The 26,655-nt window shown below is 36.3% G+C and overlaps 1 protein-coding gene across 3 annotated transcripts in view; it reads right to left on the bottom strand.

Moving 5' to 3' along the window:
- The window catches only part of LOC126971380 (PTB domain-containing adapter protein ced-6), an 82,759-nt gene that overhangs the window by 2,320 nt on the left and 53,784 nt on the right, over positions 1-26,655 (bottom strand). For 2 of the 3 annotated variants that reach the window (XM_050817685.1, XM_050817683.1), the window contains exons 2-11: positions 21,343-21,460; positions 16,146-16,310; positions 13,340-13,442; positions 12,357-12,489; positions 11,647-11,749; positions 11,044-11,212; positions 9,881-9,983; positions 8,773-8,861; positions 7,836-7,925; positions 5,722-6,104 (exon numbers count right to left, since the gene is read on the bottom strand). In XM_050817685.1, coding sequence (XP_050673642.1) covers positions 5,722-6,104; positions 7,836-7,925; positions 8,773-8,861; positions 9,881-9,983; positions 11,044-11,212; positions 11,647-11,749; positions 12,357-12,489; positions 13,340-13,442; positions 16,146-16,310; positions 21,343-21,459 — 1,455 coding nt within the window. In that variant the 5' untranslated portion in view covers position 21,460. Of the gene's footprint in view, positions 1-5,721; positions 6,105-7,835; positions 7,926-8,772; positions 8,862-9,880; positions 9,984-11,043; positions 11,213-11,646; positions 11,750-12,356; positions 12,490-13,339; positions 13,443-16,145; positions 16,311-21,342; positions 21,461-25,886; positions 26,056-26,655 lie in introns of those variants that run through there. The other variant, XM_050817684.1, reaches the window with a different exon arrangement.

Genomic DNA, 26,655 nt, shown 5'->3' with positions numbered 1-26,655 from the left:
TATCATTTTTGTGTGAAGTCTCAGTCATTTGTGCAGTGTCATTGTAAATTAGCAGTGTAAGTACTGTATAATCTATCTCTCTCTATCAAGATACACTTCTACAAGAGGAAAAGAAAAACATGCTTCGCACACCAGAAAAACTGTACCATTCAAATCCCGACCTAAGTGCGTCAGAAGAGTCGAGTACATCAAAAATTACATTAAGAAAAAGAAAAAGGACTGAAAATGAGCATTCTTTTTCCTTTGAGAAATTCGAGGAATTAATCTCAAACAAAATGAGTAGTATGTTGTCTGATCTACGCTCTGAACTTTCAGAAAATATATTAAAAATCAATGATAACATCAACTCACTAGTGAAAAATGAATTAATAAATTTAAACACAATAACCAGAGAGATACGAAAAGAACTCAATGAAATAAGTGCAGAAAATTCTAGCTTACGTAGTCATATTTCTGATTTGAACTCGAAACAAGAATGCATGGAAAAGGATATATTGTCTTTAAAAGAGTCATTGGAATTTATACATAATGATCATACCGAGTTGAAAAAATGTTCTAATGAATCTGCCTTAAACAATCTATCAGGACAAGTACAGTTTTTACAGGATAAAATAGATTCAATGGAGCAACAATCACGGCAATGTAACATTGAACTTTGCAATGTACCCGAGAAGCGAGGTGAAAACTTATTATCCATAATTGAATCTGTTGGAACCGCTATCAAATTTAATATAGATCCTAAAAGTATATTTTCGATACATCGTGTTCCTCATGCCCGCAATGAAGATAACATTCGTCCGAAAAATATAATTGTCAAGTTATCATCGCGTGTGACTAGAGACAATATACTTAGTGCATTCCGTATGTCTAAAGGCCTTAACACTGAACAACTAGGTTTCACATGCAGTTCTCGTTCCATATATATGAACGAACATTTAACATTAAAAAATAAATGCTTATTTCGTGAAAGCAAAGCAGCTGCCAGAAAAAACGGATGTAAATATATTTGGATTAGAAATGCTACTATATTGGCTCGTCGATCGGACACATCACCCATTTTTGCCATTAAAAATCAAAATGATTTGTCCAAATTTACTAAGAGTATATCACAGTGCTCGTCCAATACCACTACTACGGGTTGATGTTAAAATAAAGGTAAAAACGTTATCCACTAATCACATTGTAAAAAATAATTATGTCTTTCTCTCAAAATCACCTCTTTATTACTACTCTTTAAATTTTTTCATTCACAATCATTCCAGTATAGCAATAACTTTAAAAACTATATCGATTCACTTATTCCATATCTACCTTACATCTCAACCTTGCACACAAAGAACCGTAAAATCCAAACAAATAATTCACAAAACTGACACCTTGTTGTCTAAAATAGATCATAATAATATTACAGTAATTGAGCAATCACAATTTTTCTTAACTATGATTCACAGTGTTGACTGTATGTATATATATAATCGCTTTATTTCAAATACTTATATATTATTTTCATTTAAATACCTAAATACTGGCATTTACTTGCACTCAAACCTAGCATATGAAATTTGTGTCTCAATATAATGGCTAATAACAATTTTTCAATATACTTTCAAAACTGTCGGGGGTTCCGTACTAAGCTTCACACTTTATACATGAACATACTGTCACATTCATATGATATCATTGTTTTAACAGAAACCTGGCTTACTTCCGATATTAATGACGCAGAGTTCATTGATAACAGATACATAACATTCAGATGTGACCGCGATCGCTTAGCGACTAACAAGCTAGACGGAGGTGGGGTGGTTATCGCCGTAAGGCGCGAGCTCAAACCGGTTACCGTGGCCATACCTAACCAGGCAATTACGGCTAGAGCTATCGAACATGTAATTGTCGCCTTGCCGTCCAGATCTCGTGCAAAGCAACATATAATTAGCGCAGCCTACGTACCACCAAATACTACTGAAGACTTTTATGCTATGCACTTTGAAACACTGCGTAATATAGTAGTACAAAACAACATTGAATCATTCTACATACTAGGTGACTATAATTTACCTAATGTGCAATGGATATACAGTGATTCCAATAGTTGTGGCATGCTAGGAATATGCACGAGCAAAACCGGTGACATTTTAACTGAATTTATGGCTTTATCTGACTCACGACAATTTAATGATATTAAAAATAATATTGGACGCATACTTGACTTATGCATATCCAATCAAGAGTGTTGGGTCCAACCGTGTGGCTACCTATTACCACCAGATAACTACCACCCCTCATTCAACGTAAATATAAAATTGAACGTTAGTTATGAAATTATGAAACGTCTTACTATGCTTAAATTTAACTATAAGGCTGCTAATTATGACACTATAAATACAGCACTGAATAAAATTGATTGGTCTATCGAGCTATGCAACATTGATACGGATATGGCTGTGCGTAGGTTTTATAATTTGATTTATGATATAATTAGATCGCATATCCCTACAGTCCGTTATAAGTCTACACAGTTTCCTTACTGGTTTTCCCCAGGCTTAGTACATATTTATAAGAACAAAGAAAAAGCCTGGAAAAAATGGAAAACATACAATAACATTTGCGATTACGAAATATTTTCTCTATATCGAACCAGGTTCAAAGAGGAGTGCAACAAATGTTATCTTAATCATATTAAATTAATCGAGGAAAATATCACCAAAAATATAAAAAATTTTTGGACTTACATATCTAAGCGTAAAAATACGAGTGCTATACCTGCCAACATGTATTACAAGAATAGTACCTCTGACGTCCCAATTGATACATGTAATTTGTTTGCCACATTCTTCCACTCAGTCTACGAACCTTCAACCTTAGACACTAACAACTGGCTGCCGAACACTACCCTTGCTGATAATTCCACTCTCATAACGGAGATACAAATCTCGATGACATCAATCACTAAAACACTAAGCAACCTAGACGAGTCTAAGGGGCCAGGACCGGATGGTTTGCCTGTTATATTTTTAAAGTCTACAGCTAGATCTCTGACAAAACCGCTTCATATATTATTCAACAATTGTTTAAAAAATGGCTTGTTTCCAGATATCTGGAAGCAAGCATATATAACACCAGTTCATAAAAGTGGCGATAAGCAAAATATCGAAAATTACCGACCTATTTCGATACTCTCTTTAATATCAAAAGTTTTTGAAACCCTGGTTCACAGCATTATTTATCCTAGTCTACACAGTGTGATAATCCCTGAACAGCATGGTTTTGTGAAACGTAGATCCACAACTACTAACCTATTAATTTTTACGAACTATTTGTTTGAGCATTTGGACCATCGCGTGCAAATCGATGCTGTATATACTGATTTTCAAAAATGCTTTGACAAAGTGGACCACGAACTGCTTCTCAATAAAATAGCTTTTAATGGTATCAGAGGAAATCTACTCAGATGGTTCTCCTCTTACGTAACTCGTAGAAGCCAGGTAGTTGTAATTAATGGTTATAAATCAGATATCATAGTAAACACAACTTCTGGGGTCCCACAGGGATCCATTTTAGGTCCTTTATTGTTCGTTATATATATTAATGACATAAAAAATTGTTTCCAGAACTCACAGTTCTTAATGTACGCCGATGACCTAAAAATTTATAGAAGTATTAGCAATGAGTCTGATGTCGACCTACTTCAGCAGGACCTAAATAGATTTATCCTTTTCTGCCATCGCAATAAATTGAAAATTAATTTTGACAAATGCTATTCCATCTCTTTTTCAAAAAATAAAAACGTTATAACAAATAATTACAAGCTATCTGACTCTATAGTAAAGCGCGTTTCATTAATTAAGGATTTGGGAGTTCTATTAGACTCGAAACTGCATCTAGATCAACACATAAGTACCATCAGAGATAAAGCGCTCAGATTATTCGGCTTCGTCATGAGGTCATGCAGTGACTTTAAGCGTCCCTCAACATTTTTAATATTGTACACAACACTTATACGCTCCCAAGTAGAATATGCCACACCAGTATGGAACCCCTTATTTAATAAATATGCTGACACTTTGGAGAGAATACAAAGTAAATTCCTTAGTAGAATTGATATCCAATATGGGCGTACGAAACGAACGTACAGTCAATTGCTTGAAATTTATAAACTTCTTAGCTTACGCAATCGGCGTACTCTTTTGGGTGCAATGACATTGTACAATATTTGTCACAATATATATGATTGCATAGAACTAAACAATAAACTTAATTACGCAGTTCCACGCATAGCATATAGGCGGGCGGTGCGCACGCAGCGGCTATTTCACACGCCGCGCTACCGCACGCACGCTGGCGGTCGCGCCCCACTACACAGATTAGTCGACACACATGACAGACTTTTTAATGACCTTGACATTTTCTTTTCAACAAAACCAAAATTTAAAAAGCAAGTTTATGATATTTTAAGTGAACTGGATTAATATATATATATATATAGTTTTTTTATACATATAAAATCGCATTAGGTAACTCTTTTGTTTAAATATAAAGTAAATTTTGTAAATAACTTAGTTTTAAGACATCTAATTTTATATTTCTTTCCTCTTTATGTTTGTAAATATTTCTTTAATTAATGTTAAACTTTGTTATTCATCATGTAAGATACCAGTAACTATAAAATTAACCTGTGGATAACGGTGTGGGTTCTCACTAAAATTAATTTAATATCTACTTTAATTTGAAATTGTAAAATGTATTGTGTGAACTGTTTGTTGTCCCTAAGAAATAAAATAAAATAAAATAAACGACAAATTTTTCATAAAATATTGAAAGTGTGTGTCTACCTTAAGCAAAAAACTATCATAATATTATAGAAAAATATGGAATTATTTAAGGAGTTAACTCTGTCCATTATTATTCTATTAACTCTATCATTCCCAACATAGGACGGAGATGTTCTTAAATGGGATGGTCCGTAGAACCAAGCCTAAGCCGAGGAGAATATCAGGACCATAGAAAATGTAGGTAATAAATGTCAATCTGTGAAGATAAAGGCAGACATCTGCGGTTGACGAGCTTTCGCTTAATAATTTATGTTAAATTTATTACTCACTGTTTATAAGTTTGCTTGGAAAATGTGGACATAATTGTTATATGTGACAGACATTGCAGATAGCAGAGTAACAGATGTCCACGATAAACGGCGCATATTTTTGTCTCAGTTTCGACCAGGGCTGCTGGCGGCAGCAAAGAGAGAGAGATTGAACAATGAATATGATCCAGAGGGGAGCACCCACTCCTGGAGGGACAATCAGCTATTTTACTTTGCTCGGACATTACTTACCTAAAACTAAGCTGAGTATAATCTCAGGGTAATTTTTGATTTCGTTTTCAGTCATTTGACAACTGAATTTATGTTGAGTGTTAGCTAAGACAGCCCGATACCAAAGCCGAGTTCGCGTTTTATCACACTCAGCTAAGTTTTACGAAAGTAAAGTCTGAGTATATAGATCTCAGCCTCAGAGATCAACTGGTCTATAAGAAGGGTTCTGTGTTCGAATATATTTAAGTATAAAAAGACTAAATAATAAAAAAGAATAAAGCGGCCATTTTAGGGGTGGAGTTAGTATAGTTTCAATATCTAGTAACTTCATTCCAATGTCGCTACTTAGTGTTTCATATTAACATTTTTACATCTTCAACAGATTTTTTACAACATTGTTATTAACTAACCTTCATATCCGAAATGGTTTTGTCTAGGAACCCGTTGAAACCGCTGTCCAACACAACAGCTGGCTTCTCGCTTAAGTTGCCAAAACCGTTGAAGTTATTCCCGAAGCCATTCCCAAATATATTATTCGCCTTCTGCGTGTCAAACGGGTCGTATCCATTCATTCCGTTCATTCCATTTGACGAGTTGAAGACTGACGTTTGGAGGTTGAAGTCGCTAATGTCATAGTTCGGTTTGGCGTTGACAGCTTGTATGGGTTGGTTTTGCGCGGGAATTCCACTCGGAATAGAAAATGGCGTCGAGCCGAATATGTCGTTGTTTATCTGGGTGTTTTGTTGTTGAGTCGGTGTGTTGTGGCGCTTTGCGGTTTTTGGCGGCGGGGCAACTGTAAAAAAGTCGAGATAAATATTTATTCATTCAATAAAACAATTTTTTAAAAGTTGAATACTCGTAAAAATATGACCTATTTTTACTATTGCAAAAAAAATACGTTTAGCCTATTTCACGGGCGATTCACACATACATATTTCAAACTCTTACCCCTTTATTTATAATAGTCTGCTAACTTAAAGCATTGTTAATTCGCACTCTGTGTTCTTCTATTGACGTAAGTCAGAATGAGAAAAAACACTCCTTAGCGGCGGTTTAAAGTTAGCGGACCATTATGAATAAGGGGGTACAGACTATTTTAATATTAAGGTTCTTCGCTTATATTCGGCACCGCTAGTGAAACTGTAGCAGCCTAGCGAAACTCTAAGAAAGAAACGATTCACTCGATTGTATGAAACGTGCAGTCACTGATAGATTGACAGATAACGGCTATAATTTTATAAAAAAAAAAAGGAAATCTACTATGGCAACTGTTCGCTTTCAAACTTAGCCGAATTATACTTCGTGGCCAATACCATATTAGGTACTACTATTTCAAACTTACGTCAAATGACTGCACGTTTCATACTAAACTAAGTTTAAATATTTACTTAGGCAGTGCCGACTCTTATTACCGAGTATTTACATCCTCTTTGAACTGTAGTATGGATTTATAATCGATAAGACCTACAATGTATGTTTTATTCATTATAAATCTATATAGGTACCTATCTGCAGACTTAGGTCTTCCTTTTTGTCTTTCATTTAAAATCCAAACATCATGTAACAGTACTTCCGTTATATAATATATATATGTCGGAGGAAGGTATGAGTCGGGTTGATTGTTGTTTCCATGGAAACAGGAAAGTTAGGAATATTTTAATTTGCGTAACGACCAATCAGGGAACAGCACGAGCCTCGAGCGGGGTCAAGGCGCCATCTTGACTTGGGCGAGGCCGACATTTTGAGGAGACATTCAAGTAATAGAGAAAGAAAGAAAAGAAAAAGTAAAATGAAGAAAAATTTAAACAATATTGTGAAGTGACAAAATATTGTTTAAATTAAAATTAAAATAGTGTAAAACTGAGATCATCGTGTTTTGTGCTTGCATTTTACCCTGATGACGCCCACTAAGTCCCCAACCACTAATGACGGTGTCAACGAGAACAATGCTTCTCCGACATAAATATATATAATATAAGGGAGGAGAAAACTTGCTGAGTTTCTTGCCGGTACTTTTCAGAACAAGGTTTCTTGAAAGTCAGTCTAAAACTGATGGCATCAAAGTTGACTTTAATAAGAGTACAAATTGTACCTAAATGAATAAAGAAATTTAATTTAATTTTATATCCATTATAGATATTTAATAATATCCATTATTAAGTATCCTTACAGTCGAATTACTTATGATTTCTTTTATAAACCACATACAGACAGACTGGAGGTATAAAGTATGTTTATGATAGATGACTTTCAGCCTGGGTTCTAAGATCATGTGTATGTCTAGATAGCTGTCATACATCTGTGAAAACGTCGAACTAACTTGAGTTTACAGTTTACCTGTGCTTTGAGCAATGCACGCACACTAACACAAAGTGTCATACAAATCGCGAGTGTAAGAGATAATTTTTCACGTTTTCATCGGTTGTCTAGTAGCGAGAGACTCTATCTAGACGTATAAATTACATTATTTTTTATGAAAATAAAGGACAAGATGAACAGGACGTTCAGCAGGAGTGTAACTTACGCAGCGGCGGTGGCGGGGTGAGGGGGTTCTCGATCGAGGTCGACGTAACTCGATTGGTTGGCTCCGTTTCAAACGCGCGAGGATCAAAATCTGGAAATAAATTAACAAAATTAACAGCTGAAACGAGCACATAATATTAACATAAGCAAAACTACTTTTACATATTATGAAACAGTATTAAAACTGTACTATGTATTCAAAATCAAATATTTTTATTCAAAATAGGATGTGACATCACTTATTGAAAGTCAAAAAACTACCACCCATTCCAAAATGAATGCCTCAGACTTGAGAAGAACGGGCGCAACAAACTCAGCGGGTTTTTGTACTCTGAGATTAAGGATAGGTCTCCGCTGCGCTCCAACTAGATACCGCACTACCTAAGAATAATAGCTTTTTTATTACGGCAACTATTAGATGCTTGTGTGCGTGGCATCTGGACATTCAATGGCATCTTTCAAATTTTGGGACATACGCCTCGTGTTCTTTAATATTGAAATGAATAAAATACTTACTGATGATCTGTGATCCCAGTTCTTATTTCTTGTAGTATTATTTCTACAAAGTTATATTAGGCAATCCGGCATTCTAATTTCAATTATTAGCAAATTTTAACAGAACATAATATGGCACGTCAATGTCACACATTGTTCGAGACTGGCTCGAGTATTTAGATTTAAATTAAGAGTAAAACCTTAGATTAAGGATTGGTCTCCGCTGCGCTCCAACTAGATACCACAGGCGTCCGTACGCTCGTTTATTCTCCTTTTCAATAAAAAAAAAGCCAAGTAGAACTGGCCTACGCAAGGAAGATTGCAAACAATGCTTCAACGTGGAAAATAGATCATCGAAAACAGCACTGTAGACAACTGCAATGCATGACTTCTGTTTTCAGTTACCATAAAGTGGACCACACTCATCAGTAACAGATACATACCACTATCAGAATCGGAGTTCATTAGAAGTCCTTCAAGTTTCGTCCCCACAGAGGGATTCTTGTTCGTTGACAACTCGCCAAAGTGTTTTCTGAAAACAAAATCGACGGTTAAAAGACGCCTTGCTTAGTTCCGGGTAATGGTTATTAAATTCCGGTCGCTAACCAGGAGGAATTTCGTACGTTCACCTGTTATTACGTGTCTTTGTCACTTCCACGCACTTTAAAATATTTACAATCAGTGGGTCATTGCATCTGTGCGAGCGAGACGCATTATATTTACACGGGAGTGACAGGGACAGGTAATAAAAGGTCAACGTACGAAATTCCTTCCCCTTAGCGCTCGGACTTGAGACAGTGATGTGTATTCAAATTCAAATATTTTTATTCAAAATAGGATGTTATATCATTTACTGAAATTCAAAAACTATCACTAATTCGAAAAAGTATGCGTCAGACCTGAGAACGGTCGCAAGAAAATCAGTGGGCTTCGTTTTTTCTATAAAAATATACCCAATCTGTAGGATCATTAAGAAAGTCAATTATTTTATAGTAACATTATTACCACACAAATATTTTTTAACAGTTCTTTTGATTAAAGTAATACATTTGTATTGAACATTTTCTGGGATCTTGTTGTAAAGCATATACATCGCCCCACAAAAGATTTACTAACTCGACTTAGCCGAGTAGTAGGTATTATAAGTTTTTTATGTTACTAAACTTTTTTAAAAACAATTCTATATCCAAGTTGCCCATAATGTAATTAACTTTACAACAGAGTTGCAATTAATGGAATATTTAACTCGCTTCGATTTGAGAAGTTCGGAGTACACCAGATAGTTGCGAAACTGAAGTGGCAGTGGGCAGGGCACATAGTTCGACGGACAGATGGCTGTTGGGACAGTAAAGTCCTCAAGAAGACGCAGTGTTAGTAGGCCCCCCACAAGATAGACCGTCGATCTTGTTAAGATCACCGGAATAGGTTGGAAGGGCAGCACAAGACCGATCGTCATAGCTATATTTGGGGAGGCCTTTGTCCAGCAATGGACGTCTTTCGGCTAAAATTATGATGATGATAATGATGATTTTAGCTTTAGTGATGACTCACCCTGTTTTTCCGTTGTACGTCGGCGGTGGAGTGGACAGCAGCAGATTATTGTCGTTACTCGAGTTGAACGTGTCGCTTGAATTATTCGACATCGCATCACCACCTGGGATTAAAAACATTACAGTCAATATCTGGCTCAGTAACAGATAACCTGTATCTATCACGGTTCGATGTGGTCTCCCCAGTTTCTCCACCGGGGAATCTGAAATGCCCTGTAAAGATCCCCGAATTGTATTATTACATCCAATACTAGAGTTTTCCGAAAAGCTGTTTGACACGATCCCTGTCGCCAAATTCTACCTTCGCACGACACGCCAATTAGGATAATTATCATCCCCACCATCTGGATTGTGGCATTTCTCAATAGTGTGGTTGGTTTGCAAGGAACTTTCTTCAACGTACAACCAAGCTGTGAAATGAGCTTCCATGTGCGGTGTTTCCGGCTCGATACCCATAAAAAAAGAGCGTACACTAAAAAGCCGGCAACGCTTCTATGATTCGTCTGGTATTGCAAGTGAATGTGGGCAGCGGTGATCACTTAGCACCAGGTGACTTGTACGCTCTTTTGTCCTCCGCTTACATAAAAAATCAGGCAAAACGGTAGTAGAATGCCAGACATCAACGTGATGAGCGTGAAGTTTCACTGTGAAAGTTCACTGATTTTTGAGTACACTCAGAATACGATCTGCATGTCATTAAGCTGTCAGTATGCACATGGTAAGTACCTACCTACTTTGATGAATGCCTAGCCCTGTTGTGATGTCTTAAAGTGCTACTCATTGGTAAGTAAAACAAGATGATTCGTGACGTACTGGAGTAAAGGAATAATAATTGACTAATACACCAAAGAGGACGTAAATACTACGTAATAAGAGGCTGGACTGCCTGAGTAAAAATTGATATTGACTGACAGATTGACTTAAGTTTGAAATAGTAGTAATTACAGTATGGTGATTGGCGAAGAAATATGGATCAATCTAAGTTTGAAAGCGAACAGTTGTTTAAAACGCAGTGGATTTCGGCTATCTCCGTTTTTTACAGGATTATGGCCGTCATCTGTCAATCTATCAATGACTGCACGTTACATACAATCGAGTGAATAGCTTTTATCTTAGAGAGTTTCGCTAGGCTGTAATACACTTCTATTAAAAGGCGTAACTCACCACAATCGTTCGTCTTGCTCCCGTTGACAGCGCCGAAGCCGTTGGCTAGAGTGAGAGATGAGATCTGTGTCTCTAGCTCTTGTGGCGGCTTGAAGTCTGTGATATCGGTTATGTTGTTGCGAGATAAGTACGCCGACAGATCGTCTTTGTATGTTATTTTTGACAACTCCTGAAACAAAACAGAGTATGTTAAGTATCTAGAGATGGAAGAAGACTATTTCAAACCGCATGTCTTTGGCTCGGGCAAACAGGTGGTCTATTTTACTCCCTTGTTGCGTAGGACGATTTTTTACTGGTAATGGTAAGTTCCCTTTTGTACCCTGTTTTTCGGGAGGTAGGTGGGCAGTGGCCCTCTGATTTGTTGACGCATGTATATCGTGTGTCCGTGGAAAACACAACAGAAATAAAAGGGATGACATTTATTATAGACCTTCATACATATACATTTAAAACTAGAGACTTCAACTCGTGAGAATGTTTAGTCTCTTCTGACATCTGTCAACCACAGATTATTAACGGCACGTAGACAGATGTATTTGTTTGAGCCAATGACTACCTATAAAAAGTGGAAGGAGTCCAAAAGTATATTTTTCTACAACAAACCTGTAGACGATTCTTGTAGAGATTCATTTGTAACTCGAGTTTCTTGTTCTGTAATGTTAACTTCTGTATCTCGATGTATTTGCCATTGTCGTTCAGGAATCGCCTGGAAATTACAATCATTATGACTGAAGCTAATTGTTATTGTTGTCAATTTGGTATTTTAAAGTAACATCCCTCATTTGTGGGATTAATTATTATACATATTAAATTTTTAACCAAAATTCAAAATATGGTTCCGTTCGAGCGCTGATACCAACTGAGCCAACCGTCCGAGTGTCACATCGATTGTAAATCTTGGTATGTCTTGATCAACTGTCAGGTTGCGGCTCCGTCTATAGGATCTACTTTACATTTGATACCTGCTCAACCTCAGCACTTACATATTAGGGTCCTAATTAATTATATAATGAAAAAGACCTTCCCCAAAGATCTCCACGGCGATCGATCCTGAGCTGCCCTAATCCAACCTATTCCGGTGATATCGTCGGTCCATCTTGTGGGGGTCCTACCAACACTGCGTCTTCCGATACGTGGTCGCCATTTGAGGACTTCTGCCCCACCAGCCATCTGTCCTTCGAGCTTTATGCCCTGCGCACTGCCACTTCAGTTAAGCAATCATCTAGGCTGTGTCGGTGACTTTGGTTCTGTTACGAATCTCTCTCTCACACCTCATCACTCTTATCATAATGAAATTAATATATGTTACGTACCTGTATGCGAGATCGAACGCTTGGCCGATGGTAAGGGTTATTTCCGCCGCCAGCTTGGTGGATATAAATACAAAACATTCATGTTTCTCCGCGCCGCTGTCGTGCCCGTTCATTCCGTTCACAGGGCTGCTACCTGTAGAGATTATTACAATATGGTTATGTTTGTGGTAGGTAACGCGGCTTTAGTACAGTTCCGGATAGCCATGTTTCACTGCGACAAAATGTGATCTGTTGTGATTATTTGTTATGGAAGAGGAGAACAAACGAGCGTACGGGTCACCTGATGTTAAGTGATCACCACTGCCCACATTCTCTTGCAACACCAGAGGAATCACAGGAGCGTTGCGTGCCTTTGAGAAAGGTGTACGCATTGTTTTGGAGGTCGTATCGTCCTGGAAAAACAAAACAAGGAAGCCCATTCCACAGCTTGGTCGTACCTTCGAATAAAATTCCTTTCGCAGTGTGGAGGAGCGCCACATATCCAGATGGGGGAGATGATACCTTAATTTTTGGCGTGTCAAACAAATCGGATCAAACAGCTCTTCGGAGCACTCCCCATGATAAGTGCGGTAGAAAACACTGAAGCAACTTCTCTACGCAACGCCAAATGATCGAAATCGTATCGTTTAAAAGTGGCTGTGCGTGGCAAGAAATTTCTTGCAAAACACGCGGCGGTCGAATGCCAGACTATGATACGGGTCAGCATTTTGACGTAATGTCCGTTGGTGGAATTCTGCTTATAGTATCAACCAGAATGACTCCTCTGAGCACTCTCCGTGATAAATGCGGTAGAAGATGCAGAGATAATCCACATCTCAACGCAACGCCAAAGAATCAAGCCGATCGGGGCTGAATTGATCGTCGATGATTTGAGCCGCTCTTTGTTGTATGCGGTCAAATGGAAGAAGCTGGTACTGGTCCCCACCCAGAGGTGAGAACAGTACTCTATATCTAATCTATATGAGGCCGAATTTGAATATTACCTTTAGCAATAAAGGAGAAGTACTTTTTGGCACCCTTGTCGTCTGCGCAGTAAGATATCCTGTGCAACGGGAACTGGTGTAGAACATTGTTGGTTCGAGGCTCCTGGAATATTACACAGACAATTTTAGGGCAAATACGCGAAACATTTTTAGACAAAGTTACAGTATACTGGATTTCCGTACAAATGAGTTTTGTTATTTACGTAGAAGAGGACAAAGGAGTATACGGGTTACTAATGTTAAGTCATTCACCGCCGCCCACATCCTCTTGTTGCACCAGAGGAACCACAGGAGCGTTGGCGGTCTTTTAGACAAATGTACAAGTTTTTTAAAGATGTTGTCGTATCGTCCTTCAAAATGCACAAGGAATTTCATTCCATTAGCAATTATATTTCTTACACGGTTTATCGTAGCTGGTATCTACCGACTAGATTCGGACCATGCGGGAGTCCTATATCAGAGTTAGTGTGGTGAGTTCGCGGTTTTACAAGGGACATCGTTTTAAATAAATTCATTTCATAGTTTGATTCTACGTAGAAGAATGTTGCTTGACATGCAAGTCAGTGGCGTGTTGTGCAAAACTGGAAAGGGAGGAATCAACAGGTCATAATGGTAGGTGCAAGCATTTATATGATGAATATGGCTGTTTAAAAGTAAATGATGAACGAATGTATAAACCGAAACAAATCCATCTACAATTATTGTTTCGTCGATCATGACATAAAATGCAATAAAAAATCAATTTTGTTGGATATGTAGACTAAAATGTCACATGTTGACAGGTTGTATTTTTGTTCGCCTTTTAATTGACAAATGACATCTCTGATCTGACAACTGTTATTCTCAGTTTAACCTTTTATACCGCCAAAATCATCCATTTAAATATTTACTCGTGTATAGTTATATTAATCTTAGGTTAGTGATGGGTGAAATACAAATTAGATTTAATTGGCTTTAATCTTAGAATCTGCAGAAGAGAGCTATTCCCGCTATTAATAACCTTGGTCGTAAAGAATCATTGAGAGCAAAATTTAAACAAATTAACATCTTGACTGTTGCTTCTCAATACATTCTTGATAATGTATGTACATAGGCACATATGTGAATTTGATAGAAACTGTCATAACCATAAATTAATCCACCAGGAACAGACATAAACTTACAACAAGATCAAGAAGAAGAAAATGTTCAAAACAAATGTATTACGAAATTCAAAGGAATTTCAAAGTTTATTCAAAAAACTTTTTGTGTGGTAAAGGTTACTATAACATAAATGACTTTCATATTGATACCACAGAACTCGTTTTTATGATTGGTTAGTTTTTGGAGCAAGAAATTGCTGGGAAAGAAACCTTGATTATAAAGTTATTTAGTTACGATTTTTAGTTGGAGCTGCAGTTACCCCTAACGCGAAGACTTTAGTCTCGCACGATTTAGCGCGACAGAAATAATGATTTAGGGTTCTTCAATTTGAGAAAGGCTTGAGTTAATGTTACCTCTTAATATACAGATTTAAAATATTTCTTATCTTAATATTCTTATCGGAAACGGCTCCTAATTTTAATGAAATTTTGTATACAGGTAGTTTCGGGGGCGAGAAATCGATCTAGCTAGGTTTCAATTTAAAAAAAATGTAGTTTAATCCGTGATTTAATGAGAGACTGCTACAATAGCATTAGACTACAAAGGTAAATATCGCCAGTATATTCAAGACTATATAATAGCTCAGATGGGACATTGGGTGATTCGGAAAGCAGAAGACCCCCGTTCGAATCCAGATGTCCTATTAGTTTTTTTTTGTTTTTGTTCAAGTTTTGTACCTTATTAATAATCCGAGCAAGGCTCGGTCGTCCAGGTACTAATCAATTAAACATCGTCTTAAAAATCGAATCGTCACGCACTACTTATCGAGTAAACGTTTTACTAAAAGTGAAACCAGCTTGTGTCACCACCGTTTTGGTCGAAGTTATGAACAAAACGTGACCAGAATCCAAAACCACTCTATGAATAGAATTATGGAACGACAACACGTCTATAGATGCGACTTTCTACTTTCAATTTTTTTCACGCACGTTTTGGGGTTTAAGTGCTTTGTTGCCAAATTAATATTATACAAACGGCGGACGCGACTTTGTCCACTTAGATTTCGATGTATCCATTTGCGCTACTATTGGAATGAAACAAACACTTAAATGTTATGAAGACAAGAGAATTGTCACAATAGGTCAGTTCTAAAACTACTTTCTGGTCTCACATAAGTACAACATACGTTTTAATTATTTTATGGCAACATATTTGATGTACAGACATGCCATTTTATTATATATAACACCAATTGATATAACGATTATCAAAATTAAATTATTTAATCCATCTCTAGGATCCACGGTGACGAACGGAAAAGGTACGATTTTATTGGGGGTGTATCGCAGTATGCTGCACCATTTTTTTATGAAAATAAGGGACGAGCAGGACGTTCAGCTGATGTTAATTGATACGTCCTACCCATTACAATGCAGTGCCGCTCAGGATTCTTGAAAAAACCAAAAGTTCTGAGTGGCACTACAAATGCGCTCGTCACCTTGAGACAATATGTTAAGTCTCATTTGCCCAGTAATTTCACTAGCTGTGGCACCCTTCAGACCAAAACAAAGTACAATTTACACATAAATGCTTCACGGCAGAAATAGGCGCCGTTGTGGTACCCTTAATTTAGCCGGCTTCCTGGGCAAAGGCGCCTCCCACTGGTTACCATAAATTTTATTGTGATAATATGTCACTTGATTGAATCTCACAACATATTTACCTGAATAGCAACTCCATCCACGGAGACTGTAATCTCCACCTTCTTGCATTTGGCTGCGTCTTTCGTCTCCGATTTCTTCAGCTGCTGCGTGAACTGTAGCTTTTTGATGGCATCCTTCACCACCTCGATACCTTTGGGCTGATCTACTTGCGTGCATCCGAGAAACTGCAACAGGCAACATACAAACAAGGTGTTTTTAGACAAGTTTTGTGGTGAAAATATAGGATTTGGAGCTATGAACACTACTTAATCCTGTTACACATACCCTTAAGTCTTACTTGTAAGTTGCTACTGCTTATTGTTGGTTAAAGTTAGCACTCCAGAGCTATTATGAACTACCAGTTTTCTTTGCAGTTAAACAAGTTTTTTCTCGGCATCATGCATTTGCTTAGTATACTACTATCATAAAAGTTGTCCTTATAGATTTTACTTTTTTATGTAGGTACATTTATTCAGATTAGTAATCAATAATGAGGATTGTAAGCAATTAAGCAGTTTGCGCCTGTTAAAATGTTACATTTTCGACCCAAGAATTTTGAACAAAATGATGTGGTGTCGTGGGACACCAGGTAGGAACGAAGTTCCTTCGGCTAATGTAGAATCGACAAAAAGAGGGAGAAAGAGAAAGGTATTATACACTACTCGCTTGTGTATGCGACTGTCGCGCCTGCGCACGTCTCATTTAACGGTTTTATTCCACGCACTTTTCCACGCACTATTTCCACGGATTTTTTCTTACGGTTTTACTATCACATTTTTTTCAGTTCGGTCGCGCAGCAAAATCCCTATCCCCTCCAAGCCAGCCGTAAGGAACTTCGTTCCAATATTTGCTTTGTTACATAGGAGCCGTGAATTCATATCGCACAAGGTCGCCAGCATGTAGTGTCGCCTTAACACATAACCTTCGCCCAATATACCAGGGTCCACTGTACCTCAGCTAAATCTCAAATTTACACCCGCAAGCACCACAGATTACATCGATTTATTTACAAACGCCACGCGCTGAGGTCAGGCGAGGTCATATCCAATAAGCCTTTTTGTAACAATATCTTACTATCCCTGCTAATATTATAAATGTGTCTGTAAGTTTTAATTTAAAAATTTGACGCCTAAAAAGGCATAAAAGGCATTTATTTTCTCGAAATTGATTCCTTTACATTTCATTTTGATGTCATTTCTAATAACTACCAGACACTAATACCGCTTCGGAAACAAATGGCGCTCTGAGCGTGAAGAAGCGGCGCAAGAAACTCTCCCAGCATTTTTTTGCGCTCTCTTTAATCAAATATACAATATTGTACTGTCATTGCTATTGCTATAAAATAATCATAATCTAGTCCCAGGCTGTCGGTGCACTTAGATATTGAGCTGTGGAGTAGTAGGATTTACGATAGAGCCATTTTTTAATACAACATTTGAATTATTTATAGGTAATGCCTGAACAAGTTTGTTTTTTACGCTTTTACACCGGAGCTACTGAACCGATTTTGATGAAATATGGTGCAGCGATAGACTAGAGCTTGGGAAATGACATAGGCTACATTTTATCCCGGAAAAATCCATTGTTCCCGCGGGATTTGCGAAAAACTGAAATTCACGTCGATGAGCTATAACAATACCAAAATTAGGATTAGTTTGCCATAACAATCTTCCTCGAAATAAGATTCATATAATATGTTGGGAACGGGAGTGAAAACGGGAACCGGAACTGGAATAGGTCATGAGATATCTTCAATTCCAAACTTGCTTATTTTTTCCAAACTCTTTATCTACGCGGACGAAGCCGCGGGCATCAGCTAATAATGTGATAAAATAAGGCGTTATTATAAAACTTTTCTATGATTTTTTTTTAAATCCATAATATATTGAAAGGATTTATAATTATTGTGTAGTAACTAAGCTTATATGTTACACTGCGACTAATTTTTTCTTATCAACATCAGAGGAATTAGGGAAAAACAGGAGAGTTGCCGGCGTTTTAAAAAGACGCACGCGCTTTTTTTGAAGATATCCATGTCGTATCGTCCTTGAAATATCGTGCAACAACAACACAGATTAAAATAACAGTTTAAAAAAACTTAAGAACACGCAAGAAAGCACAAAATTCTCTTTGGTATTCGAAAATTTCCTAATATTAGATAAATCGGTTAAAGATGATAGTTGAAATTTAAAATTAAGATCATTTCCTGCCTCCTCGACGATAGATGGAAATTATACAAATTAACAATAATCTTATTTTGCGAATTGAAAAATTGAATAATTTAAATATAAATTAATGTATTGTCATCGGTCCTCGATAAATCTACGAAGTTTGAACGAAATCTGGCCGTAAAAAGTGGGTCTAAATCGCGCCCAAATGAGTCGGTTACAAACAAATTTACATACAGGTGAAGCGTATAAAGCGTAAAAAATAACGACTTCTCAGACAATTTTAGTGGATCAAAATTTTTCACACAAATCAAAAATAAAACTTACAATTGGATTCAGGCAAAAATTATCTAGACAAATACCGGTTGATAAGAATTTTTATAGTCATCAGTGACTAGAATTGTTGTGTGAGACAGTTTAACTATTAATTCACTTATTGATTTTTGACATGCGTAAATACAATTATAAGAATTTTTAAAGTCATCAGTGACTCGAATTGTTGTGTGAGATAGTTTAACTATTAATTCAATTATTGATTTTTGACATGCGTAAATATAATTATAAGAATTTTTAAAGTCATCAGTGACTCGAATTGTTGTGTGAGATAGTTTAACTATTAATTCAATTATTGATTTTTGACATGCGTAAATATAATTATAAGAATTTTTAAAGTCATCAGTGACTCGAATTGTTGTGTGAGATAGTTTAACTATTAATTCAATTATTGATTTTTGACATGCCTAAATACAATTATAAGAATTTTTAAAGTCATCAGTGACTAGAATTGTTGTGTGAGACAACTCAACTATTTTATCAAAAATTGATTTATGAGATGCGTAAATCCAATTAAGTATAAGACTTATTAAAGTTAAAATAATCATAATCTAGTACCAGGCTGTCCGATCACTTAGATATTCAGCTGTGGAGTAATAGGATGTACGACAGAGCAATTTTTTTATAAAACATTTAAATTTATTTATAGATAATGCCTGAACAGTGGCTGGGACTCTATTATAAAAGTGTATATATACATTTACCCTTAAAGCTATTATGTATCTTATGAAGATAAAGTCAAATAAACTTCATTCATCAAGGCTTAAGCTAAGCGCTTTTGTAACGTCACTATATATATTTCTTTTAAATTACTGAATTTACCATATTTTCGGAAAAAAGTAGAGCTCGTGAGAAGAACATACAAGAAACTCAAGGGCCACTCTTTTCAATCAATAGAGTATTTGACAATGGCTGTAATATACAAAACAAATTAGTTTGTAAGGTACTGCATCCAATAAATATTAAGTATTGTTTGTGTAAGGATGCTTCGTGAACATGATGGTCGTGATTACTGTCATAATTAGTAATTGCATTGGTCGACCTTGCAGCACCCGTTCACGAGTTGACCAGCCATCGTTCCTTTCGCACATAATATAGACAACCTGTATAGCCGAGTGGTTAGCGATCCTACCTACTAAGCTAGAGGTCCCGGGTTCGAATCCCGGTAGGTGCAAGCATTTATATGATGAATATAGATGTTTGTTTCCGAGTCATGGATGTTTAAATGTATTTATGTATGTTTAAATGAATGTATGTATGTTTAAGTAAGTATATTGTATTAAATATATCATTGTCTTGTAACCCACAACACAGGCTATATATGCTTAACTTGGGGCAAGATAATTTGTGTAAAAAGTATAGTCATATATAAGGGAAGAAGATGCCCCGGCACACGACGACGCCGCAAGCAAAAAGTTTTCATTGTGTGAAAAGTTTCATCTCAATTGAGTTAATGGTTCTCTTAATAATCATACCTTTTATAGAGTGATAGCAGAAATATAATTGTAAGTTGTAAACTAATAGCTAATATTGATTATTAATACAAGGATCTGTATTGTACTAGGAAAACATAATTAGTTCGGTATGTGCATATTGTTAATATATGATACAAACAATAGCCCGATAGTAATCAACACCGCACGTGTCTAGTATATCAGTATGTGGGTGGCGTATGGCATATGAAGATACGCACGCGCATAGGGGCGTATAATGAACAACGCACAACGTAACTCGTAACGTATTTTCACCCCAAACACATTTGCAAGCAAGACACGCAACTGAAATAAGTTTATTGAAAAACTAATTTCAATTTTAATTTATCACTCTATTTATTTTTGTTTTTATGGAATAGTAGGACAAACGAGCGTACGGGTCACTTGTTGTAAAGTGATCACCGCCGCCCACATTCTCTTGCAACACCAGAGGAATCACAAGAGCGTTGCCGGCCTTTAAGGAAGGTGTACGCGCTTTTTTTGAAGGTACCCATGTCGTATCGTCCCGGAAACACCGCACAAGGAAGGTGATTCCACAGCGTTGTAGTACGTGGAAGGAAGCTCCTTAAAACCGCACTGTGGAGGACCGCCACACATCCAGATGGTGGAGATGATATCCTAACTTGTGGCGTGTCGTGCGAAGGTGGAATTTTTTTTTCAACTCAAAGCTACTTACGTTGGTGCTGGGGCTGCTGCTATTGCCACGGATGTCAGTTTTCGGTCATTTGAAATTGAAAGGTTAAAGAAAAACACAAAATTCCTATATGCAAATAGATTTTCAGGAAATTCTTTGGCACGTCACACTTTTCCTTACCAGCACCTCGAAGGACATTGGTAAATTGGCCTGCGGAAAAGAGGTCCCGCAAGAAACTCAGCAGTAAGCAGTTTAAGTTTTTACCTTTTATGGGAACACTTTATCTAAACATCTCACAAATATTAGAATTATACTTTTACTTAACCCTTTACCTTACACTTAGCCCCATAACTTTTAAGTTATTTCTTTATTCCCATAAATGGGGTAAATAATATTATACTTAATTAACCATCAACTTTGTAGAGCCTAAGATTTGAAACGGCGAATTTATTTTCACTCGCTGGCTTAATCTTAAAGTTGTCTAAAATTCCATCCATATTGGTCAAGCTGCTTTATAGTCCATTATGGCCATGAAGAACTATACAATTGACTGTTTTTTGTAGAAGTAAAGAAGATTTTCAAAGAATACCTTAACTAGATACGCCACATGGCCTTTGACAAGGGCGTCCGGTGCGTGAATCCAGTTCCTGCCATTGGGGGCACCATTTGACTTGCCTTTTCCCTGCCAGAACAGCAGGGTCGACATTCTGGAAAAAACACAAACGAGTCATTAATTTTTTTGTTCTTATTTAAAAATGTTTCTTTAATTAATTTGCTAAAACGTAAGTAACGCTCTGTTTATTACTTGATCTCGATTTGCACCTACTACTACTACAGGGGTGTCACCCAAAATGCGGAAATCCATAATTATACATTTAAGTTTTCTTTAGTGTTAATTCCGCCAATATTTGTTTTTAAAAATAATTCGACACGTGTTTCATCCTCAGGACGTGTTGTCTCGCCAAAATCTCGCCAGAGTCTCGTTCCAGATTTTGGCGAGACAACACGTCCTCAGGATGCCTCGTGTAGAGGCGAAACACGTGTCGAATTATTTTTAAAAAACAAATATTGGCGGAATTAACACTAAAGAAAACTTTGTATTCTAAAAATTGTATTGGTGCTCACCCTGTTGGAGCAATAAATAAATAATATCAACCGGAAGACGTTCAACCTATTCCGGCGATCTAGACCAGAATGTGGTCGCTATTCGAATTAAATATATAATATATATATAATATATATATAATATATATATAATATATAAATATATAATAATTAATTATGGCTGGATCCTGTCATTGCTTCCACGAAGTGTTGGAATAATATTCCACCTACCATACGGAACTGCGTTAGTTTAGGGCTATTTAAATTAAAATACAAGGAATATCTTATTAATGTCCAAAAATAAATAGTTTGTTTTGTGTGGCAATGGCAAGTTTTAATCAAGTTTAATTGTTTTTATTTGTTGTTAGTTTTTAATTTTAGATCCGAGTTTCACTATTTTTTGTGCTTTGTGCTCATAGAGAATAAATAGTTTGTACACCTTCGTGTGACAGGACTGTGCGTTAGTCAGGGTTTCCACGGAAGACCAGCGTTGTGGATTCTTTCGAAACCACAACTATGAGAATGTATAGTGACGTCAATAAACATTTTTTCTTTCTTTCTTTCTTTCATTCAGAACCCTGCATATGCTATTAAATTTTACCATAAACATACGTGAGAGCAGTGTTTTACAATGTTATTTATTTGGTGACCCCATTGCAGGTAGAAACTTTCTGGCGAAGTCTTTGTCAGTCAGATAAATAATTTTTTATTTAAATTTGAAAGACTATCATATTAATGAATTTATGCCCAACGTGTCGACGAGTTTTGGATTTGTTTTTTCTTCTTTCGCATATTATGCTTATATTAATATGTTATTTTTTGAAAAAAAGATTCACTTGCATCGTGGTTTCAGAAAACCACACAATTTCTTCTTATTTATTTATTACTTAAGACTTTTTGGGAGAAATAAGAAATATATTTGTTAAACAACAATAAACACACACGAATTAATAGATTTGACTAGATAATATAAGACTCTATAAAATCCGGATTATTTAGTATCAAGATATCGAGTAATCTAAGTTAAAACTACAGTCTCCCTTAGCCATCGTGACCGCTCAGTGTTATTCACTACTCACAAATTTTGGGCTCAGTGCGTCTAAAGAAGTTTTCACTTTAAAAAAAGAAATTGGAGGATGTCCTTAAACTAAATAAGCACTCATAAATAACTGTAATTTGAACAAAACTGTCTGATAAATTACATTATTTGTATTAAAACCTGTATTTACTGCGTATTTTCTTACTGCAATGGAGAAGACACGTGGAATTCATTATAAACGATAGAATATTAATTACTATAATAAATTAAAACATATTTTATTGTATTTTATATTTATACAACAAAAAACTCGTTGGGTCGATTCCAGCGGCCGAATTCCACCACCGGACATTACGTGCAAAGTATCACCCGCATCACGTAGACGTCTGTCATTCCACAAACGCGCGTTTTGTTGGAAATTTCGTGGAATCAATTACCGGCTGCGGTTTACCCGAGCAGATACGACTTAGGGACCTTCAAGAAAAAAGCATACTCCAACCTTAAGGCGAAGAGTAAGCAGAAAACACGCAAACATGGTGTTTTTAGACAAGTTTTGTGGTGAAAGTATAGTGTTTCGAGCTATGAACAATACTTAATCCTGTTACACATATCCTTAAGTCTTATTTGTAGGTTGCTAATGCTTGCTGTTGGTTATAGTTAACACTGCCGAGCCTTTTTGAACTACCACTTTTCTTTGAAGTTAAACAAGTTTTTTGGCATGGCGTGAAGCATTTTTATGGTACTTCTCTCAGAAAAGTTATTCTTATAGCTTGTACTTTTTTGTGTAGGTTCATTTATTCAGATTAGTAGTGAATAACGAGGATTGTAAGCATATAAACTGTTTTCCACCCAAGAATTTTGAAAGTATTGCTGGCGGACCGGCAGTCGCTGGCATTTAGTGTCACCTTAAAGGCTGGCAACACATTTCTTGATACACCTGTTGTTGCAGATGTCCATGGGCGGTTGCCTCACCTCTCCCCATCCCGTGAGCCATGCCCGTTAAACAGCAGTAGAAGACCCAGAGAAAATTAGGGGGCATTAAGATGGCGTAGATGGGGCGTGGGTAGATTAAAAAATACAGGCTAAAATGGGAAAAAAAATACACGAAAATACTCAAGAAAAAAACATATTCTCAAAGTGGACGGTGCGCACAATAAGGTTGAGAAACTATGCGGTATCTTGATGAGTCATTACACAGCTGGAAATCTCTTATATATCATAAAACTTATATCTAAAATATAGATAGATAAAATCCCTAACTAACGGTTGTTTATTACTGTGCGTATCACGAACTGCGTAGAAGATGAAATACCGCACATAAATAATTATGAGATTCTTTAATAATGTACGACGGACATTAATTTCAATTAACAGTCGATAATAATTATCTAATGCAGCGAAAACAATTCCTACGAAGACGAATTACGTGTTAACATAATCTTGTAAATCATCGCTAATTGGACTTAAGGCCCTACCTGTTTCTTTTTTTATTATAATTACGTCTGGTGTATATGAGTCTGATTTTTTTGTTCATTTATTCATAATTGTCATGTGGAATTGATTGAGTGAAATTAAGAACAAAGATTACAGAAATATTTTAATTAGCCGAAAGCCTCCCTAAAAGTTTTCTGCAATACTCAGTGTTTTGCTTTTATTACAAATGTCATCATTGCAGTGATGCCAGTAATAATTTTTTTTGACACCCAAGACTATTTTCCATTTTAGTTTCCTAACAGCATATAAAACTTCTTTGGTTATCATTTGTCTGAGTTTCCTGTTAAAATATTATTGAAATGCCATATTTTTCATCAAAAATGTTTACTGAAATTTTTTATGAATAGCAACTTTTTGGTATATATTATATGGGTATTTTCGACATTGGGCATGCCATAACGAAGTTACTTATATAATATGTCTTTTCGGCTTTAGCTGATATCATAAGGCACTAAGGAAGGCGGTGTAAGAACGGAAAATATTTTTAGCATATCCTTGCATAAATAAATGCGAATTTATTCAAAATCTTCTTTTGATTCCTAAGTTTTTATTAAATTTAACTTCAACGAATGAGCATGGCACTTACTTGATAGTAGAAGAACCACGACTTATAACAACTTCGGATAAATATTAAAGTTATCCCTGTAGGTACGACCTTCCCGGGAAGTAAAAAGAAAAGGGCCCTCTCATGTTCAGACATCCGCATTAATTGTGCTCATGGCTCAAGATGGATATATTTATGTGGGTCATCAAAACCCGTTTTTTCTTAAAAGATCCGTGAATAACCGAATAACGATAATTCTAATAGCCTATACATATGGTCGGATTTGGTACGATCGAACCATCGGCCGGTCCAGTGGGCGCCTCGTACCAAATGATCCGGCGTCGTACTCGGTACAGTCCGGAGGGTAATGATAATAATTTTGTGTGATGGTATGGTCCGCTACCAGCTGTACCAAATCCGATCATGTGTTTCGGCTCTTAGATAAAAACTTATTTACCTACCTACCACAGAAAATGCAAGATGGCGACTGACAAGTACTTTAAATTTATTTCCTATTTAGTACATATTATTTAGTTCCTTTGGAATGGTACAAGTATTTATCGTTTAGACTTGTGTAATATGTATTGAACTTGACTGAGAGTTACTAAAATCAGAATCTCAACCATTACAATGATAACTTGTCTCTCTGAACTGAACTTAATGTAGGTACTAGACTACTAACCTTGAAAATGATTTTAATCGTGAAACATATTTATGTTAGTTACATTGGTACTTAAGAATTTTAAAAACATTCACAAGAATATTTTAAACACTGCTAGCTAAATAACTTTGTATATTTTGGTTTATTTAACGTTTATTACAATCATGAGTTTAACGTATATTCATTCGCATGTAGAAAACCGCTCAGGTATACGATGAACATAACTAAAGCACAGAATATTATAATCGTTCGACTTAGCTATACAATTTTAACAAGAAATCCTTAGCTTACCTTTGCACTATTTCTGAGCGCAGTTCATCCCTCATTATGTAATTTTGAACTCGAACAACACACAAACTGCTATCCTCAAGGTCTGATATTGCGTACCGCGCGCGGTTGTTATGACGTTTGACAAATAAGTGGGCGCGCAGTTCCGTACTTTGCACGGGCTGTTACGGGCTGTAGGAGCACACTGATGCAAGTGTTCGTTCATTCACACTCAACTAGGTGTAGGGTTGTGCCCCAATCATCGATATGATATAATATAATATATATTTATTTGATTGTCTGGTAAACTTTTTTTAACTATGTAATCATAATAAGATTTAGGTGAATTTTTTAAGGTTAGAAATAAAGATAATATAAAAGGAGACAGTTGAGGAGAGAGATTTTATGAGAGTGAAATTACTGATAAGGTTGAAATTAGTCAAAATCTTAATACATATTTTATTGGTTGAATGAATGTATTTACTCGTGTAACCTTCATGAGGAATACAAACTCTATTTTAAACCAAACCTAACTTTTGCAAATAATGTGACTGTGTGTTTGCATGTTTAGGCTTCATTTCTTTATTCTTTCCAATGCTGGATATAAAAATGCATATGGCAAAGTAACGCTCTTGTTGTACCTCTGGTGTTGCTTATGAGCATGGCAGGAGCAATCACTGATATCAACCAGAAGCCCATCAAGAAAGTTAAGCTAAAATGTGCATTATTTGTAGATGATATTACAAAGCAGGTTTCCCTCCAAGTTGACGTTCATCCACTGTGATTTACGATG

Source organism: Leptidea sinapis, chromosome 23 (assembly GCF_905404315.1).
Source record: "Leptidea sinapis chromosome 23, ilLepSina1.1, whole genome shotgun sequence".
Classification (NCBI taxonomy): domain Eukaryota; kingdom Metazoa; phylum Arthropoda; class Insecta; order Lepidoptera; family Pieridae; genus Leptidea; species Leptidea sinapis.
The sequence above is the reverse complement of the archived record's forward strand: the minus strand, read 5'-3'. Positions and strand labels throughout refer to the sequence as shown.